Source organism: Astatotilapia calliptera, chromosome 11 (genome assembly GCF_964374335.1).
Source record: "Astatotilapia calliptera chromosome 11, fAstCal68.1, whole genome shotgun sequence".
NCBI classification, from domain to species: domain Eukaryota; kingdom Metazoa; phylum Chordata; class Actinopteri; order Cichliformes; family Cichlidae; genus Astatotilapia; species Astatotilapia calliptera.
In genome coordinates this window covers 18972269-18992729 of record NC_137432.1, presented here as the reverse complement: position 1 = coordinate 18992729, position 20461 = coordinate 18972269, and the positions used below count along the sequence as shown (strand labels likewise).

The following is a 20461-nucleotide window of genomic DNA, read 5'->3' as shown; positions in this document are numbered from 1 at the left end:
TAGGGCAGGGCAATATGGCCAAATATATTTATCACGATATATATTTGAAAATTTGCGATAACGATATAACTGACGATATAATTGGTGCGAGACAAAATACTTTACAACTCCACAACTTTATTAGTGCAAAAAAACCCCATCAATTTATTTTCACTCAAACAAGCAGCTGTTTTTTATGTGCATTAAAGCTATATAAAAATTTAATAGTGCAAATGCAAATTCCTTTCCACCATGTGTGTATGAAAACAAAGGCACCGCGCATGTGCGTTCATTCTATCGCGATATTTCATTTTCTAATCATTAACTAATATTGTATTGGTATTACTGTAAACGGAATAATATGACATGCTACTTTTGATTAGGGCTCATTTACTTTAAATCTGTTATTGTTAACAAAACATTTCTTAAACAAAAGAGAAAATTGCACATCCTCTCACAATATTTCGACTCCTCAGTACATAGCTGCATCATGGAGTTTAGCCATTTTCATACAATTGTGTCTGAGTCAGTATGTTAGGGCTTGCTGATGTTAAACAGAGCGGCGATTATATCGTATGCATTGTTTAGTATTTTGTATCAGAGTGATTAAAAAGTTTCCATCAGCTACTAAAGAGCTGGAAGTTAAACCCAGCTCCACAACACTGTTGGTGTGTCCCACTGTGGAGGAGACTGACATTACAACTAGGAAATGACTGCATAGCACCACTTACTGACCTAACACACCGAGTTCTGAAAATGACTGCTGTTTGCATGACGTTGCTATAATTACCATTAGTGAAAGACATTGGAAAAAGGCTTAAAACTCAATGAAGAATTTGCAAACCTAAAAGCAACAAAACAAACTTAAGATACCTTTAATCCTAAATCCACAGCCTAACCATACAGTTCGGTCCTGTATAGTCATCTACCACTGATCTTACTTAGTTTACCTCTGTTTCTGTTGAATGGGAGGGACATGTTCCCACTGTTGTAAATGGGAGCTGATTGACTGCTGCATCCTGGCGAGGGCTCACAGTCATCTTCCCTGGTTGCCTGTCTAGATGTTTCTGTTCCTGGCAGCTGCTTAGTTCTGTGCTCCTCATGTGATTCTCTGATACTGGTGCCTCTCTCTTGTTTTTTAGCTGGTGTCTCTCTCGAGGTGCTGGCCTTTCTTTTCACACCCTTTATTGGCACAGTGTCTACTGCTGACTGAGCAGGTCCACGGCCACTCCTCAGCCTTTTTCTAGGTGACTCTAATGCAGTGCTGGCTTTCCCCTTTTTTTCCAAGCTACATGTGGCTTTAGTGGTGCTGCCACAACTCTCTATAAATCAGATAATCCCAGTTATTATCAAGCTGATGACAGCATGCAGTTTGATTTTGATTGAACCAAGAAGTCTGTGTGATGTTCAGTGCCACTGAGTTTTAATGTTCACCATTTTACAAATTTGAAAATACTTAACTAATTAATGCAGCTAAAGTTTAGAGAAGGTTTGGTGGTTTAGTTTAAGGTCTGTGTCAAAGTCAGACTTTCTACAATATATCCAGCTGGTTGAAAGTAACTATGTACATTTACTCTAAGACTGCACTGAAGTCCAGTTACTTTATGTCTTTACTCAAGTATTTCTATTTTGTCCACATTTTGCTTCATAACTATATGACAAAGTTATGACATTATATTTGTAATATAACAACACTCAAAAGTACAGAGAGGTGTTTTTGTCCTTTAACTTAGTCTACACAACCAGGCTTTAAAGTCACAATAACATCATACTGCGAATAGCAAAAAAGTAAAGACTCCAGCAGAAAATTAAGAATACAGTTGATCCGTTTCCAATAACAACCAGTTGTATTTTCAATACAAAGAAGAAAAATGCACTTTTCTGCACGAAAACCAAGAAAAATTATGCTAACTGTAACTAAATAAAAAAATACTTAAAATAAAATAATTTGCATTTGAAAAACTTGTACGTGTACAAATACACTAAATTACAGACATAAAACTCAGTTTGAAGCTGTCTGCAGTGGAGGAAAATCAGAGGACGACTTACCTGAGCTTCTATCAGAGGGCACGAGATTTACACTGTTTATTGTCTCAGAGACCATCTTCTTGGTAAATTTGCGCAGTCACACTTTGAGAAAATGCTTGACTTTGAATATACCAATGCTAAGTTGAGCTTTTCTGACGTTGCTGTGCTGAAGTGAGTGAACTGTGTGTTCTGAGTTGTTAAAGATGATGACTCGGGTTCCATTCCGTGAGTTCACAAATACACAAGATTGAACAATACAAAGGAAGAAAACAAACACTTATTCAAAACATTTTTATTAAAAGGTCTTAAGGAGTCAAAAGATGAATGATAAACATACTGGGTTGGGTTCTTTTCCACATTTAACACTGTAAATCCCTCAGTACACAGAAACTGTATGAAATGGCCACAAACAGAAATACATGCATATACCAGTATGAAGAGTTTACACACTTTTATGAAATGAAATTTCTATTCTCTATTCTTCTTTCACAAATAAAAAGAAATCTACATTTTAAAGTTTCCACAGATGTAGTTTTTGGAAGATGGGGTCAACAGAAATACTGTTCAACTGAATATCAACATTTCACATGGCAAATATTTTCTGTGAGCAACAGCTGCGCATTTACACATCCAGATGTGTTAGCTTTCATTTGGTGTTTTGATTCTGTCTAGTTGATGGGTGTAATATCAGTTAGCGCTTCTGTTACCTCCGCTTTGGTCTCCTCTGGTCTCAGAATAAATAAATGCAACACAGAGTTGACAACAACATCGATTTTGCTTCTACAAGAACACCTTTCTAAATACAAATCTGCTAATCTTAAAACTTTGACCAAACCAGAGTTTACCAAGTCTTCTTCGACAACTCAGGCCTTAAAAAAGAGGAATAACCAGGCTGAATGTCTTTCCTTAGGAAAAGAATAAACCAAAAGTCACTTTTAGAAAGTGTAGCATCTTGAAACATAATTGCTGTTAAGTGATAAAATATTTTTCTCCTCTTTTTCTTTTTCACACAGTTTTAAGATAATCAAACAAATTTTGAAACCCTGGAAAATACCAAACTTAGTTTTTAAATTATGATTTCATTGATTAAGTGGAAAAAATGTTATCCAAGCCTACTTGGTCCAGAGTGAAAAGGCTGTTGCCATCTGTTTAAATCATGAATTATTGCAATTAACTACATTTCTTTTGTGAAGTTGACTAAATTTCATAAGCCACACCCAGTCCTAAATACTGCCAGATCTGTTAAATCAAGAAATCTCATAAAAAATGACTAAATAAAATAAAAAGCCATTGTCTTCACAGTGGCTTCTACCTGCTCGGAGCTCTCCTCTCTCTATGGCTCACACTTCCTGATGTTTGCAAAAAGATTTTTCTTTTAGACCAGTTGTGCTTCAGATGTCAGTTTGTGCATGTTGGGGGAAAACTCTGTAAAAAACCCAGGAGAAATAAAGACACAATGAGACAAAGTTACTTTCTTTATCAAACGTGTACACGGGTGAGCTGCTAAGAACAACTCACACCATGCACAGTGGCTTGGTAATTTTTATAGGAAAGACAGTGAGAACAGGATAAGAAAATACAAAACAAATAAAATAAACAACTCCATATGTGGCGCTAGTCTCGTCAGCAGAGAGCTGGGAGAAGGCTGTGAGAGATAAAACAATCTAAAACAATATGTCCCAAAACAGTATGTCTTTGCTGAGAAAGTCTAAAAAGATAATTCTAAACTAATCTAACCATAGGCAAAGGGCAGACAAAAGGCATCTTTGTACATTTAAAAGAAGGTAAAGAAACATAGAATCATTTTTCCTGTAACATTCCCCCCTGTTTAACTTATTTTAAATGTATACAACAATTGTCTATGAAAATTATTTATTAAGTATCTTAGGCAATTTTTAATTTCCAAAAATCTTCAAAATGTCAGCATAGCAGAAATGGCAGTCATTTGGTCTAAAGAATAAAACAAAAGAAAATAATAAAAAGAAAAACATAATAAAACAAAAGAAAATAAAAAGAAAAACATAGTAAATGAAAATCATAGTAAATGAAAGAACAAGTGGAAAAAACAAGAAAAAATAATAAAACTACAAAAAATAAAGGATAAAAACCTTATATTTTAAAACGAAATTTTAAAACGAAAACTTACAAAAAAGGAAAGGATGAAAAGTAAAATGAAAACTTTATATTTGAAAATGATGAAAACCTAATATGTAAAATGAGAACTTCAAAAAATACAAGGATGAAAACCTTATATTTAAAATGATGCAAACCTTAAATTGAAAACTTTATATGTAAAACAATGAAAACTTCATGTTTAAAATGAAAACTTCAAAGAAAATAAAAGCATGAAAACGTTATATTTAAAATGAAAAACTTTATGTTTAAAAGTCAAGACTTCAAAAAAAAAAAAAAAATAAATAAAAGCATGAAAACTTGCATAACCTACTAATGTTTTAATCAGTGCATGATCACTTGACAAGTCATTTTTAATCACCACGTCATTTATTAGCAGCTAGTACAAGTTCTCCTCTAACAGAATTGCAACCGGATGTTGTTCTTCTTGAGGCACGGCAATATAAGCAGTCATTGTAGTTGTTATCATCTTTGAAATCATTACTCTTAGGCATGGCAACACACACAACACTAATATGAGCAGTGCTATCATGATGAGACCTAGAAGAAAAAATGGCTTTGCTACAGTAGCCAGCCATGAACCGCTGAACAGCCAGTCAAACCAGCTTTGTGCTGTAGCTGCTCCAGGTGTGTGTTCAGTGACATATTTTTGCAGAGCGGTCAAATTCTGCAAAGCTTCATAAATGTCTCCTCCAGTTTCGTATCCATCAGGGATAAAGGTGCAACATGTTTCCCCGATCAGCTTGCAAACTCCTCCTTGTGATGCTGTTAGCAGGTCTAGTGTCAGTCTGTTCTGCAGCACCATCGTTCTGATGGCCTGCTGTTCTCCTGCTAAGGCGGTTCCCAGGGTCTTAGTCAAGTTGATGTGTCGTAGCAGAGCATATCGGTTGATCTCCACGTGATCCCGCACCTCGGCAACTCCAATGCCGGGGATCAAGCTCTGTAAGAATTTCACTCCTCCTCCCCAGATGCGAAACTCTCCCGGCACTCCAGTGTCCACGGTAATGCCGAAAGAATTGGGGGAGGCGATGTCCACTTCACGTCTCTGCCGGCTGCTTGGGTGATGTGCAACACTTTGCATGAAGAAAACGTGATCTGATAATTCCACCAGGGCGCACAGACCTCCCCAACCTTCAGGGAGTGACAGATAAGCCTTGTTGCCACATAGGAAGTACCAGTCAGCCAAAACTCTGGTTCCTCTGCTGCTGGGTGCCGTCCGTGCACATCCTGTCTGGTACTGAGTCTTTGTTTGTAGTGGCATTCGGTAGCTGTAGTTTGAGCGACAGTTGAGGCTCATCAGTGTCGCGTTACTGGCACAGGTTTCGTTGAGTGAACAGTCCATACACTTCCTCTCGTTCCTCGGTGGGCAGAAAGTGTATATGTATTTGCATAGGTAAGTAGGCAGCTCCCCCACTGCCCGCGATCCATTGTTCATCACACATACTGGAAGTTGTGCTGCGTTCAGCTTGTTCAGTAGAATTACATCAGGCAGTGGGTCTGAGACTTGGGGCCAGGTCAGTAGGTAGGTCTGTCCGGAACAGTGCACATTCGTGAGTGATGATGACCTCCAGGTTGCTTTTGCTGGGATGCTGTAGTTGGCTTTGGACCAAAGAGTACCGTAGCCTGGATGTGTTGCCAGGCCCAACAGGCACCAACTGCGATCTTCAGGTATGCTGTACGGCCACAGGCCAGACGTCTGCGAGGATAGGGGCATATGGGTACATGCATAGCAGTCAGTTTTGTTATTCAAGTGAGCTGTAGTGTTCATAAACTGCCACCAGAAGTTAGTGGCGTATCCATGGGGAAACTTGGTGTACTTTCCTTTGTCATACAGTGTCTGCCTTTTCTCCATGTAGCGTGACTTGTTGTCCCTCACGGAAGCAAAGGTGAGGAGCCCGGCCATGGTCAGGGCCGCTGCAGTTGATAAGAGCCACCACGTCATGACGACGGAACACACCCTCCTGTCGCGAGTAGACCCCCCGGCCAGGAAAGCTGACCCCTCCACCGGGCGAGATCACAACAAGCGGGCAAGCCTGCCGTCAGCTGTGTTTAGATGGCTTCACTGACACGCCTGCAGTGACTCTGATGGACCCAGGATGGTCGTTCCGCAATTTTGCAAGCGGTCGGTGTAGTGAGGAGGACTTGGTATGGTCCCTCCCACCTGGGTGTGCTCCAGTTTTTCCTTTGGAGCACCTTGATCAGAACCCAGTCACCGGGCTTTAGTCTGCAAGACACTGGAGAAACATCATCAGGTTGTTGATTATGTACAACGATCTCTTTGTTTTCTAACAGCTTAGACATCCACTCTGCTAATGTGTTTTCTCTGATTGATTTGTCTATTGGTTGACTGGTAATAGGCAGTGGAAACGGCCTGCCATGAATGATTTCAAATGGAGTTAGTTTATGGGAGCCTTGTGTTAAGCGCATCCACATTTTCACTAAACCCAAACATTCAGGCCACGGCCTTCCTGTTTCTGCCATGCATTTCCTGAGCCTTTGTTTTATAGTGCCGTTAGTTCTCTCTACAAGGCCTGCGCTCTGAGGGTGATAAGCACAGTGGTGTTTTATGCTGAAACCGAGTGCTTCAGAGACCTTAGTGATGACATCATTTACAAAATGAGTGCCGTTGTCTGACCGTATCAAAGCTGGGATGCCATATGTGGGTATGAAGTGATTGCACAGGCACTTTGCTACTGAAATTGCATCTGCCTTTTTCACTGGATAGATTTCCGGCCACTTTGAGAACACGTCTATAACCACTAGGGCGTATTTTGACCCTTGACATTCGCTTAGTTCAATAAAATCCATATGAATTGTGTGAAAAGGATGAGGCGGAGTTGGAAAACGGCCTCTTTGTGGTCGCAGGTTACCCTGAGCATTATATTTTTGACACGTCATGCATGTTCTGACAAATTGTTTTGCTGAGGTTTCAAAATTTACAGTGTAAAAATGAGAGTTGTGTAAAAATGAGAGTTGACAATACAGGTCATTCCCCCCGATGACAAATGCGTACAGCCATGAGTCACTAATGCCGCCATTTTGTGGAGGAATTTTTTGGCAACACTGGCTTGCCATAACACATCATTAAGTCGTTTGTCAGAACTGCACCGTGTTTTAGCCATTTTGCCTGCTCTGCTGTGCTTGCTGCTTTTTGTTCATTTTTCAACACATCCAGTGGAATCTGATGTGTGTTTGCTGCCATCAATGTCATGTTTGTCTTTTGTGCCGCCTGTTTTGCTGCTCTGTCAGCAAAATTGTTGCCTGTAGTAATGAAAGAGTCAGTAGGCATTGTAAGAGGTTGGCATGCTGGTTTGCCAGTTGGTGTAATCATTCCTCTGGTTTTCCAGATCTTTTGCAAAATGATGCACAGCAGAGAAAACATACTGGCTGTCTATATAAATGGTTATTTGTTTATCTTTGTGTATTTCACATGCGCAACAATCTCGTGTGAAGTGACCTTCCTCTCCACGGTTCTAGCAGGCGTTGTCTCTATGTTATCTGCTGTTTCTGCGTGGCTGTCTGCGGCCTTGGTGTTTGTGACTTTGCCCGCCTCTCTGTTCCTGATAGCCACCTGCGAATTAGTGTTTTAGTCTGTTGTCAACAGTCAGCCTTATTTTTAAGTTACAGAATGCTTCTCCCTTTTTTTGGTTTTTGTTTTTTTTTGTTTGGGAGAATAGATGCAACTCTACATTTTCACTTAAGGCAGTTTTAGATAATTTCTAGTTCTTCAAACAATTCATGGATCTCACACATTTCAAACTTTCAAGTTAGGGTTGTTTCCCATTTATACAAATATATATATTTAACTTTGCATTGCTCACAGCTCATAGCTCACAGCTCTAAACCTAGGCATTTTTCAATCATATGCCTAATCACTATGTGTCACTGTGATTCTCAAGTATGGTCACAAGTTCGTTTAAATTCGTTTCCAAAACCAACAAAATAATCAAACAAAAACAAAAAACATAAACGTGTCAGGACACAAAAGAAAAAAGAAAAATGCTGCCACCCGAACAAGGCAGAAGTCTGCATATGTTGGCTTGTAATAGCATGCAGCTTGTAACATGGTAGACTAATGTGCCTGTGTTAATTCAGCTCCATATTATTGTGTGAAGTTGCACTGGGTTGGGAGTGGTTTTGTGTGTGTCACATTTTTGGTGAGCCAATGGCTGGAATGGGGTTGGACTAATTAGAGGCAGGTGTACTTGATTGCACTGATACACTGGTCTTCTTATAGCCCACACTACATATCCTTTATCTCTTGATATATTTTTTGTCAATAAATTGTCTTTTAGAATTTTATTGACTGACATCTTTTTGCCCACGACTGATACAGCAGCTTCTGCTCTAAAAGAAACAAATAAATAAAAAGAAAAGAAAATGTGTAACACGCTCATCAGCTTAGCAGTGTCTACATATTTAATTCAGCTTCTCAATCCTGTAGTTTTAGCTGTTGTCTACAGGGTTTTGCTTATTGGTTGTTATTATAGGTGTGCTCTATATCTCAGCAATGTGTCATTCTAGGATGATAGGTTTCAAGCTGGTCAAGTGCCTCTATGCACTTCATTAGTTTAGTTATTCTCTGTATTGTCTTCATCTCACATGTCATTACACTGAGTTTCAGCAAACCTTAAGCTTGATGCAGACTACTGCTTAACAATTATCCACCTCACATCATAACCGATTAAGGTGCCTCTTCATATTAATATTATGTCATTGTTAATATTATCCTCTTTGTCTTATATAACAGCAATAGCATATTATAATATTTTATCAGTGTGTACCACTATACTACTACTGAGCCAATTTGTTAGTTAGGATCATCTTATTCAGCAAACAGATAATTTAGGATTCATCCAATCTGCGGTCACATTTGTTCTCTCTGTTACATGGCGGACCAGGCAGGTCTATTATAATATATTATTTATATTTTATTTTGTATCCATCAAGGGCTTCAGATGACCTGCAGAATCATCCTTTTCCCAGGGTGGAGACAGTTACCTTTTCACACACTGTCCTTGGCTGAACAATGACACAGCCTTAATATACCGTATTTATTTTATTAAAATATTTTCGTGTGAATTATTTGCTTTATATTCATTTTATACATTGTGGGCATGATCATCATGCCAACTGTGTTTCATTGTTAATATCACTTTACAGGTTGTTATCCTTGCTATTATTAATTTCAAATACTCTAAAGATAATTTCTACTGTAACTTTCCCTTTGTTCATCTTTATTTCGTACTTTTTATATTTATATCTACTCAGTGGGGTCTGTTTTCAACCCTTTTAAACTACTTCAAACTACTTTGATCTCTAGTTTTCACTTAATAAGGGATTATTAAGTTCTTCCTGATATGGGTGGTGCTGCAGATGCGGCTGCAGGAGTGAGTGATGGTTTACTAAAAGGGTTGTGGGAACTGCACAGTGTCTCGTCTTCTGGTTTTACTAAACTGGCAGTTGAGTTCTGTTCTTCTGACTGTTTATATTTTGTTTTCTTAAATCTCTCAGTTTACAGACACTGTTTTTGTCCGGCGTCTGGACTTTTCTTTTCTCACCACTGCTCGTCAGCAGGAGTGAGTTTTAATTTCACTTGCTTGATTACCCATCTTATTTATGTATTTACTTATTTTTGTTTAAGTAATACATACACAATACAGCTGCTATCACCTTCGCTGGTATTAGAGACGAGAGTGGTTGCTCACACGCCCTTCTACTTTCGGACTATTTCCAAAAGCGGTGTGAACTTTACGAGACGGAACTCGACCGTTCTCTCAACTCACCAGCACGTCAGTGAATAGCAGTGAAAGAAAAACACAGTAGGAGCAGCTCAGTCTCTTATTGGACCGTGAAAATTCAGCTTGCTCCATTAATTAAAACAATACACACACACACACATTCACATTCACAGCTTCGACGCGCGCGACCGGAACCCTTATAATAAGGGGAGCTCCCAGAGCTACTTACTCCCTAGACCCAGTCTAGACCCAGCTGGGGGAGCTACCCAGAGCTCCAAAGCTACCAGTCGACGAGCTTCCAAAGCTTCCAGTCGACGAGCTACGCTACCAGTCGACGAGCTCCCAGAGCTACCAGTCGACGAGCTACTTCCGCTATTTTAAATTCCCTGAATTCAAAATGCGCTTTTACGCAAGATTGTGTCAGTGTGTCTGTATCTACCTGGTCGGTGTCGCCGGGTCTGGTCCACCTCGATCGGGTCCCACCACCGTGGGTCGCTTTCTAAGACGTTGGCCAAGACCCGAATTTAACGCTCTTGGTCTTTTTCCACACACCTGGTGTGTGGGCTGTCGACAGGCGAACAACGTGGACTGGTCACGGAGATGGGACACGATGGAGGTGATCCGGCTGTCGAAGGACCAAGAAATGTTGGGGGAAAACTCTGTAAAAAACCCAGGAGAAATAAAGACACAATGAGACGAAGTTACTTTCTTTATCAAACGTGTACACGGGTGAGCTGCTAAGGACAACTCACACCATGCACAGTGGCTTGGTAATTTTTATAGGAAAGACAGTGAGAACAGGATAAGAAAATACAAAACAAATAAAATAAACAACTCCATATGTGGCGCTAGTCTCGTCAGCAGAGAGCTGGGAGAAGGCTGTGAGAGATAAAACAATCTAAAACAATATGTCCCAAAACAGTATGTCTTTGCTGAGAAAGTCTAAAAAGATAATTCTAAACTAATCTAACCATAGGCAAAGGGCAGACAAAAGGCATCTTTGTACATTTAAAAGAAGGTAAAGAAACATAGAATCATTTTTCCTGTAACAGTGCATTTATGTGTTAATGATTTTGTTTACTGTTTTATTCAAAAAAGAAATCCAGAAAATGCTTTGTGATTGTTTTCTTGCCACTGTCTTTTTTGCTTAAGTTTTAATGTTGACATACATTGTCAACCTGAACATCCTGAACAACACGAAATGAGAGAAAACAAAATGAAGTGTATTTGCAGAATTTCTTTTTCTTCTTAGAAGGAATCTGTAATGCTATAGTTTTAAAATTTTTATAATAGAAAACAGTGGTTCTGCTGTTTTCCCTCTTTTTCTTAAAGCATAAAGCGTACATAATAGCAAAACACTCAAATTACACATAAACATATGTGAGGAGAAAAGGTCTTTAAGTATATACCTTAAATATAACCACTGATCACCATTGATCATGAGTGCACATCCATTCAAGTATAAAAACACAAAGTATAAATAAAATCAAAGAATGCAGGTTTAGTGCAAATGATGTAAAAACAGTCACACAGACAACAGACAATATGGACTGGAATACACATACACACAGAACTACTGTGAAAAAAGATCAAAATGAGCCCCAGAAAGACAGCTTGGAAACATGCAAACAACATCAAAACATAAAGCACACAAAGACTCCAGAGATGGAGGGAAGCATGAAAAACTAAGATAGTAAAAAAAAACCTAAAAAATTAAACAGACAGAAGAATTCACTGCACGGACAAAAGTAGATACTGGACACTGACTCTGACAGTGAATTATGAATAATTCAAAATGCTGCATGGTACAGTGGCTAGCATTGTTGCCTCACTGCAAGAAGGTCGTGGGTTTGAATCCAGTCTGGCCTTTTCTTGTATGTTCTCCCTGTGTTTTCATGAGTTATGTCAGGGTACTTCCTCCCACAGTTCAAATCCAAGTATCATGTTAGATTAACTGATGGTTCTAAACTTGACCGTAGGTGTGAATGTGAGTATTAATGGTTTGCTGTCAATCTGTCCCTTTGACCAACTGAGCTACTGCTCGGAGTGTACCCTGCCTCTTGCTCCATATCAGACCTATTTACATTTAAGTTTATTATAAAAAGATAATCAAAGACAAAATATCTTATAAAAGTATATTTTGTCAATACTAGTTTTGGTGATGGATTCTTAGATGCATAACAAATATTCATTTGTTTTATCAGCTGAGCAGAGAAATCTCAAAATAGACTCACCATTAGACCATAAACCAAGAGGCCAAACCAGAAGTACATGGAAGTCAGAATGCATGTCCTTTCACTTCTGCAAGGAGGCTTACATTTTAGTTACAAACTGTTAATATAATACCTCTGTTACATAATACCTCCAGTACCATGTGTTTAACTGTCACACAAGGATGGAACTGTAAGCAACAACAAAGTGCAAAGTTGTTTATATGCACGGTTTTCACAAAAGAAGACATGAATTACATTTGTTTAAAAAGGAAAACACATTTTAAATACAGTTTTTAATCTGTAAAGAGAATGGCTGAAACTTGTTGTTTCTGCAGAGCAAAGGACTTCCTTTACATAATCAATGCCTGTATGTCACCATATGCAGGCATCTTGTTGTTACTTCTTCTCACAAGTTGAGAGAGAAAGGCACTCTTTAGTAGAGACGCTACCAAGAAGCATATTTGCACTCGCACTTCAGGGGCTGTGTGTTACCACCTTATTAATCAGAACTGAGTATCTTCTTGTTGTTCTGTTGTGTTGCTTGAATTGTTCACTGTAAAACCACATATTTCTGGATCCTCCGTTCCAACAAAAGCAGGGTTGAGTATTTCACATGTGTATGAATACACTTTGTTGCTCTCCTGAACAGGTAATTCAGCATAAGGGTAGTTGTGAGTGAGATCAATTTCCTCCATACTTAAGCTGTGTGTTCCTGTAACACTCCAGAGATCATCGCCATGATTTACCAATAAGTCCTGCATCCTGACTGTGTCCTCTTTCTGGCTTCCCCAGGACAGTTTCTTGGGAATGCTGAAGCCAGTGGTTGCTGAATTACCCATGATACCAAGGTGAAAATCTGTAAATTAAAAAGAAAAAAACAACAACAAGCCTACTAGTAAATAAATACATGTATGAACGTATGAGTGAAGAATTTGCAGAACAGAGTTTTGTTTTTGTTTTACCTGGTCACTAAAACAGCTGCTGGATCTTTCTACTGAAGCAACGAATGCGGAATGATGGCTGATCTGGTCTATTTTAAAAGGTCTGACCGTGTCTGTTATTGATTGAACATTTAAGAGTCATCAAACAGTAACAATTGAAGTTTATCTCATTGTAATTAACATAAACCAATCAATCAATCAATTACTGGAAAATGCAATCACCATTTTAAAGGTTTTTGAAATCTTGATGAAAATAACCAAAACAAACAGTTTTTAGTTGTGAGGTTTAAGTTTACGTATTCTCCAGAAAGTTTATTTCATTTTGATGTTGTCATATGTCATAAAGTTCAATAAAATAGGCACATTTATCACCTGACATTGAACTTTGCAAAAAAGAAAACATTTATTACACTATGGGCCAATATGTACTTCATTTTAAGTGACATATGAATGAATCACTGCATTGACCCTTTTCCTTTGATTAATTTTTTTAAACACCACTTGTTCTTCATTAAATCAAATTAAAATTAGATTATTTTTTAATGAGTTTTATTATAAAAAATGACAAAGTAAGAATAGAAGTTAACATGTTTTAGTCCAATACCTGTCTGAAGATATAATTTTCACCTAGCAACTGAACCGTGGTGGACTTAACTGTGGGATCCTTCCACAAGTTTCTTTTATGATTTCTTATGGGCAAACATAGGAGGATGGGAGGGGCGACAAGGACTAGTTTTAAGTTTGAATAGGGTCAGTGTCACTGAGCATGAGGTGATAACCTGGACCCACCCTACAGAGGTTGCATAGTTCAACTTCGACTGACACACACACACACACACACACACACACACACACACACACACACACACACACACACACACACACACACAGTGAGTACTGAAGGAGGCCAGTTTATTTAAGAATCTTTGTTCTTACTGTCTGTGGTAACTTATGTTTAAAATAAGCTTTCTTTGTCACAACCAATTGGTTCCAATCAACTGTGATAAATAAAAATATCGTCTGTACATATACAGACCCTCGAATTGAACATCCTGAGCAGGTGGTTAGGATTGTGGAAGAAAAAATAAGTTAGTCTGATTTATATGCCTTATAATTAAAATGAAGATTTTTAATTTAACATCTACTTTAAATACATATCTTGAAAGGAGTGACACAGACTTTTAAAACAATTGGCTTCTGGCTAAACCTCAACAAACATGTTTGCATTGAGTGTAAAAAGCGGAGTCATTTCAACCATGCCAACAATCAGCGTACTCTTTCTTATTATTGATTTTTTTTCTTGTTGATTTTTTTTGTAGCTCCTTAGACCTGAGGACAGCACACATTTCTTGGTTTTTATCTCGATGGTTGTTGCTGATTAATGAATAAACAGACCAGACCAGGGTGATCAGATCACAACGCACTGCCATGAGAAGTGGGATAATGAGATGAGAGATAAACATCCAGTCTAGTCCCACATAAAGTGGGAGATGTGGTCACCCATATCTGTTAGGCTGTTTGTAAGCATTGATACTATTTATTTGTAATGCATATTTAATTAACTCACAATGTAGCTAATATAAGATTTAAAATTGACACGCTTTCCTGAGTATTTTCTCCAGTTAAAACATTAACAGCTACTATGTATTAAATGTCATTTTTTATGAAGAGGATTAGAACACCTTGTGCTGTTGTTCAATAACTAATCACAAAAACAATAACGATAAAACAGCTAATAAACATATTTAGTAACTTGACAACTTTGTAATTACTGCAAAACTTTAATAGTAATTTTTCAAAGCACATTATTTGATCAGACAAACAAAAGTACAAAACAGAAATTCTCTTAAACAATATTTTACAAGGAAATGTGAATGACAGATGACAGGAAAACTGATATAATATGTATGTGGTATAAGATGAATATAGCACTAGGATCTTTTTTTTCCTTGACTCCGACCTGACCGCAGCTGGTCTTCCACATATATTACACGTTGGCATATACTGATTCATCCCAGTCAGTCTGCACAGAAAAGACTGCTTAATTCACTCCAGTCTTTGACGCATGATTAGATTAAATTTTAAAAAATACAAAACTTTACCTACCTCTGTGTTCCCATACACACTGTCATTGCCGTAAATGTCATTGCAATGGACATCCTCATAGTTCTCCTTCCTGTACAAAGAATGCAAAAAGGAAACAAGTTTGGCTTTTTCCTCTACACACAAATTATATCAAATATTCATCATTCATGTTTAATAAAGAATAATGTTTTTTTTTTTTGTTGTTTTTTTTTTTACTGATTTGAAGAATTAAAACCTTTTTGTTTGGGCATAACGAGGGGGCTCCGCAGGTCTGTCTGACCTCGTGGTGCTTAAGTCAGATTTTGGCGTGCCGTCTGATTGCCCCCTGCTGAAATTTAAAACATCAGGAGAAAAACTAAGACTTTCCAAAACCTCTAAAATACAACATTAGCATAACATCGCAACAATTAGAAGCAGATAAATATTGCTTTATTTTATGATCATATTTAAAACAGGTATTGACATTTTACATGACTTGAACTTATACCTGTTAATGTTTTAGAGTGTGTAACTTGTCCTTAACAACTTACCATTTTTTAACAACTCCCACTCCAATGGCTATCAGAATTATCAGAACAATCACACCTGCTCCAGAGGCTATGAAAATATTCTGCATGTTGTCTGTTCAAAAAGAAAACACATTGAATATTTTTTGTTTTGCCATGTAAATATAGAGTGATTATAATCTATGCTGTTTTCTTGAGATTCAAAGTTTTTTTTCTTACCATTAACAGGTAAAAAGAGTGTGAGATTAGAATTTCCCAACGTGTTGTTTGCCAGGCAGTGCACAAACTTGAAGGACCCAAAGTCTGTCTGCAGAGTCCCAGTAGTAACAGAGCCATTTTTCTCTACCTTGCTGCTTGGCAGGACTCTGTCACCAAGAACAAAATGGACCGTGCTGGGAGGCCTGGATTGTACGATGCAATCACACTTTACTATGCCGTTATATGAGGAGCACTTAGAATAAGTCTCAATGTCAGGGGCATCTGTTAAGACAGCAGATATAATTAGGATCTAGCAGATAACCATACATTTATTATATATGTTTGAATGAAAAGAAAAATCTCTTCTGTTGTTATATTTCTTGTATTGTTTACTTACATAACACATTGAGCTTCAGGGTGCTTGATTTGACTCGTCCTTCCTCATTGACAGCAGTGCAGTACACGGGCTCTGAGTTTCTGGAGACATTTGACATTGTGTAGGTTTGCCCCTTATTCAGCAGAGCACCAGATTCACTGTGCCACTCATAGCTGCTGACAGGGTTTGCATCACTGGAGCACTTCAGGTGTGCAGTCTCTCCCTCATTAACATCTGACTGGTACTCGACCTTCACATTCACTGGAGCATCTGCACAGAAACATTTAATCCTTAATGTTACTGTGCAGCATTTTAGTTTATTTTTCATACAATCAGGTCAAAGCTGAGCTTGTTTCAATATTTTGACGTGGTGTAGCAATAAAAGAAAACTTCAGAAACCAAAGAGATAAACATAAATGTTATGACAAAATATCAAAGCCAATGTTACATATCAACCAGAAACATTTTATGATTTTTTTCTGTTCAGATTTTTTAAAAAACATTTAATTTTCAGTCTCTTTGGTTTCATTATTACATTTTTTTTGCCCCGATAAAAAAAAAACAACTAAAACTTTATATAAAACTGTGTCCCATCTTTTAAAAAGTTCTCACTAAATTACAGCATTTACAATATTTAAGGGATTCTTTTTTAATAATAATGGATTGGATTTATATAGCGCTTTTCAAGGCACCCAAAGCACTTTACAATACCACTATTCATCCACTCTCACATTCACACACTGGTGGAGGCAGCTACAGTTGTAGCCACAGCTGCCCTGGGGCAGACTGACAGAAGTGAGGCTGCCATATCGCGCCATCGGCCCCTCTGGCCAACACCAGTAGGCAGTAGGTGAAGTGTCTTGCCCAAGGACACAAAGATCAGGACAGAGAGCCCAGGGATTGAACCGGCGACCTTGCGGTTACAGATGCAATTCCCAACCCCCTGAGCGGTCGCCCCGTTTTTAAACATCAACATGTTGTTAAAGCTGCACACTTACATTTTACTTTAATTGTCTTGGATGGTTCCCGCTGCTTTCCTCCATTGTATGTAACTCTGCATCGTAAAGGTTTGTTGTGATCAGTGCGGTCTGAGCGAAAGGCCAGAGTAGATGTTGCTTTCCACTGGCCATTTTGAAGATTCTGTGTCTGAAAATGTTGCTCTCCAGAGTGACTCCAGTGGAAATCAGGTGGATTTGTGGGGCAGGAGTGAGACACAGAGCAGAATGCAGATACAGTTTGACCCTCCTTTACCTCTTCTGGCACAAAGAAATCAGTGGGATTTGGTTCACCTGTTTTAACGAGAACACATGAACATCATATAACTGCTGTAATGCAACACATGGCACTTGACGCATGTGGCAGTTGATGTCATGTTTTATAATGACTGGGCTTGTCTTTATTGATAAAACATGAATAAGAGTCCATTGAGGTGACCAACACAAAAAACATTAGCTTTTTCACAAAATCTAAGAAGGAAAAATGTGGGAAAAAAACATAAAAAAGATATTTCCTGCCTCATTTAGGTTGTTGTCCACAGGAAAAAATAAATAAATAATTTATTTTGCTTAAAAATATAAGATTTTAAAAAAGTAGGGGCTTCATTTGGCATGATTTTCTTACTGTGTCTGCACTTTTCCCAACCAAATTATAATTTTTGTAAAAAAACAACAACAACAGCTTGTTAACTGTGTGGTAACATCACACATCTGCTTAAAGAAATTTGATTAAGCCTATTTTAATACCAAAAATGAAGAACCTGAAAACATTTAAAATTAATTTATATTAATTGAGCACATATCTTTCTGAAAATAAAAAAAACCCCTAGAAATAAAGAAAGGCTTATGAGACCTACAAAATGTCATTTTTTACAGTATTAACTAAAATTTTACTTACCGATCATTGAAATAGAGACTTTGTTATTAGAGTAGGAAAACTTGTTTGGACCTTCTAGTTCAATCCTGAAAAAGAAAGGTCCGCCATCACTTTGCTGAAGATTTTCAATCATCAGAGAACAGTTTTTCTTGCTGAGGTCTCCCAGAAGTTTTGTTCGTCCCCTATACTTCTCCATAGTGTTAGACTCAGTTGGATGATAGATGACTTGGTCATCTATCCTCCAAATCCCTGTGAATGTATGGGCCGCTATATCTGGGTAGTTATAAGAGCAGGGGATCACCACACACGAGCCAAGGAGACCTTCCACTGAGGATGGCACATCAACTGTCCAGGATGATTCCGTTTGAGTGGCTGCAATAAATTGTGCAATAAAATGGAGTGAAGTGAGGCGCAGAAACAGGACAATCGATAAGAGAAAGAACGCTTAAATGCATGAAACAAAATGCACATTCCCCTGAATTAGTTCTAGAATTTCTGAAAATAACTTCATACAAAACGCAGAACATATCATACCTTTGAAGCAAATGCATATGAAAAACACAAGCCGCTGTAAAGCATCCATCTCGTCTTCTAAAAAATAAAGACTGTGTGGGTGCTTTCATTTCCTCCAGGGGAGAAGTGAAAGGTTTGGTTTCCTTCCTACTTGTATTAGCCATTGCATTCGCTTTACCACAAAGTCTCATGCATGTAAAATGGGGAAAGCTTGTTTTATTAATTTATCAATGGACACACACACAAAAAAACTCACCAGTTGACCTAAAAAACAATAGACCACAAACTATGAGACCAAAAAAGCAGCAAATGAGAGGCTTTACATAGCTGTTTAGTAGGCATGCTTACATTTTACAGACCATGTATGATTTATGCAGTACAATGTATAGAAACATCAGTAAAGCAATGTGTGTCAAATACTAACAGCAAATTACCAAAGCATCAAATTAAAACAGTACACTGTGTCGTGTGTTTAACTGGTTCTTACACAATCCCAGAAAGAAATAAAATTGTTTTGCTTTCATTTCACAAAAAAGGGTTAGTTTTAAATTGGCATGTTAGTCTCATTTCCTCTTCACACTTTGAGAGACGAGACAACTCATATACTTGTACCAGCAGCACCAAGGCTCCTTTTGTTTACTCATCACAACTAGGTTTCTTCTTGTGGAGCTGTTAACGTTAAATGAATTGGCCGCATAGTCATTTATGGATCCTCCTTTAGAAAAAAGTATTTCACACGTGTATGGATACACCTTGTTGCCACAAGAAGAGAAGGAAAGCTAAGAGTGTGGAATGTGTAATATGTATCAAATGTTATGTGCAATGTGTTATGATTGGCAGATGATGGACAGAAGGAGGTTAAATATACTGTGTGTGCAGGACACTAGTTGGAAGTGAAGCAAGGGCAGAAGTATTGGATGTTGATTTGATAGGTAGAGAAATAGAGTAGCAGTTCTGTTGATTGTATGCGAATACAGATGTTGCTGAAAATCGAAGATATGATATTGAATGCTGTCAGAGAGTATGACCCACGACTTGGATGTCAGTTTAAAGACAGGTGAATTACTAATTAAGTTAAAAGAAGTGACTGCCCTTGTACATAATACTAGTATTCTGTGTCCATGTGGGCCCATACAGCCCACTTTGAGCTGAAGTAGGACGGGCCAGTAAAACTCCAGTGTAAAGAAGTTACACATTTAACAGTTGTTCTAAATGATTAAAAAAAAGCTGCAGGAAGAAAAAAAAAAGAAATATGTCACTACATCTTGTAGGTGTAAAATTGTAAATAATAAATATTTAAAATTAGAGAAAAAGTTCTGTTAGCTCTGTTTGTTTTTTTTTTTTAAAACTGCAATTGTAAAAAACTCAAATTTCTAAAGGGAAAAAACAAACAACACTGTGGTGTGAATAAGGCACGACGGGACCACAGATCCATGTTTTGAGCCATCTTTATTTAACATTTGCATCACACCACCACAACCCCACACCAACCCCTGAGTCCCTGTGTTTTAACACGGCGGGCGTGATTGCGGATGCCGTGCAGGTGCGTCCGCAAGGCACCGCAGACCACACCCCACCACAAACACAAAATGTTCTGTCTTTCACAAAATTACATAGGTTTCATTGCTTTTGCAATTTCCCATATGGAAAAGATTTATATAAATCTTATAAAGTTTGTATCTGTCTTGTGTGAAACTTGTATGAAAAGCATACAAGAGTGAAAACAGATATAAGATCCCTTGAATTTTTTTATAAATGAAACTTGTATGTTTTGGATACTTACTAAAACAAAATATGAAAGTAATGAGAAAGTGGCCACTTTCAATGAGTAAATCATATAAGCCTTATATGATTAGGCCACATCTTATGCAAGTCT

General features: G+C 37.9%; 1 protein-coding gene and 1 long non-coding RNA gene across 2 annotated transcripts; both read right to left on the bottom strand.

Moving 5' to 3' along the window:
* Nucleotides 1-12296: 12296 nt before the first annotated feature.
* LOC145431795 (uncharacterized) lies at nt 12297-13150 on the bottom strand. Its single transcript, XR_013912096.1, has 2 exons — nt 13057-13150; nt 12297-12950 (listed from the first exon to the last, which is right to left on the bottom strand). It is a non-coding gene; the product is annotated as an uncharacterized LOC145431795 (long non-coding RNA).
* A 1646-nt stretch (nt 13151-14796) lies between these two features.
* Nucleotides 14797-18763, bottom strand: LOC113031997 (sialic acid-binding Ig-like lectin 14). Its single transcript, XM_026184610.2, has 9 exons — nt 18607-18763; nt 18094-18444; nt 17199-17489; nt 16222-16470; nt 15846-16106; nt 15651-15741; nt 15356-15448; nt 15142-15211; nt 14797-15058 (listed from the first exon to the last, which is right to left on the bottom strand). The coding sequence occupies exons 1-9, from the start codon at nt 18653-18655 to the stop codon at nt 15023-15025; spliced, it is 1491 nt and encodes a 496-aa protein (XP_026040395.2). The 5' UTR covers nt 18656-18763; the 3' UTR covers nt 14797-15022.
* Between the last annotated feature and the right edge of the window lie 1698 nt (nt 18764-20461).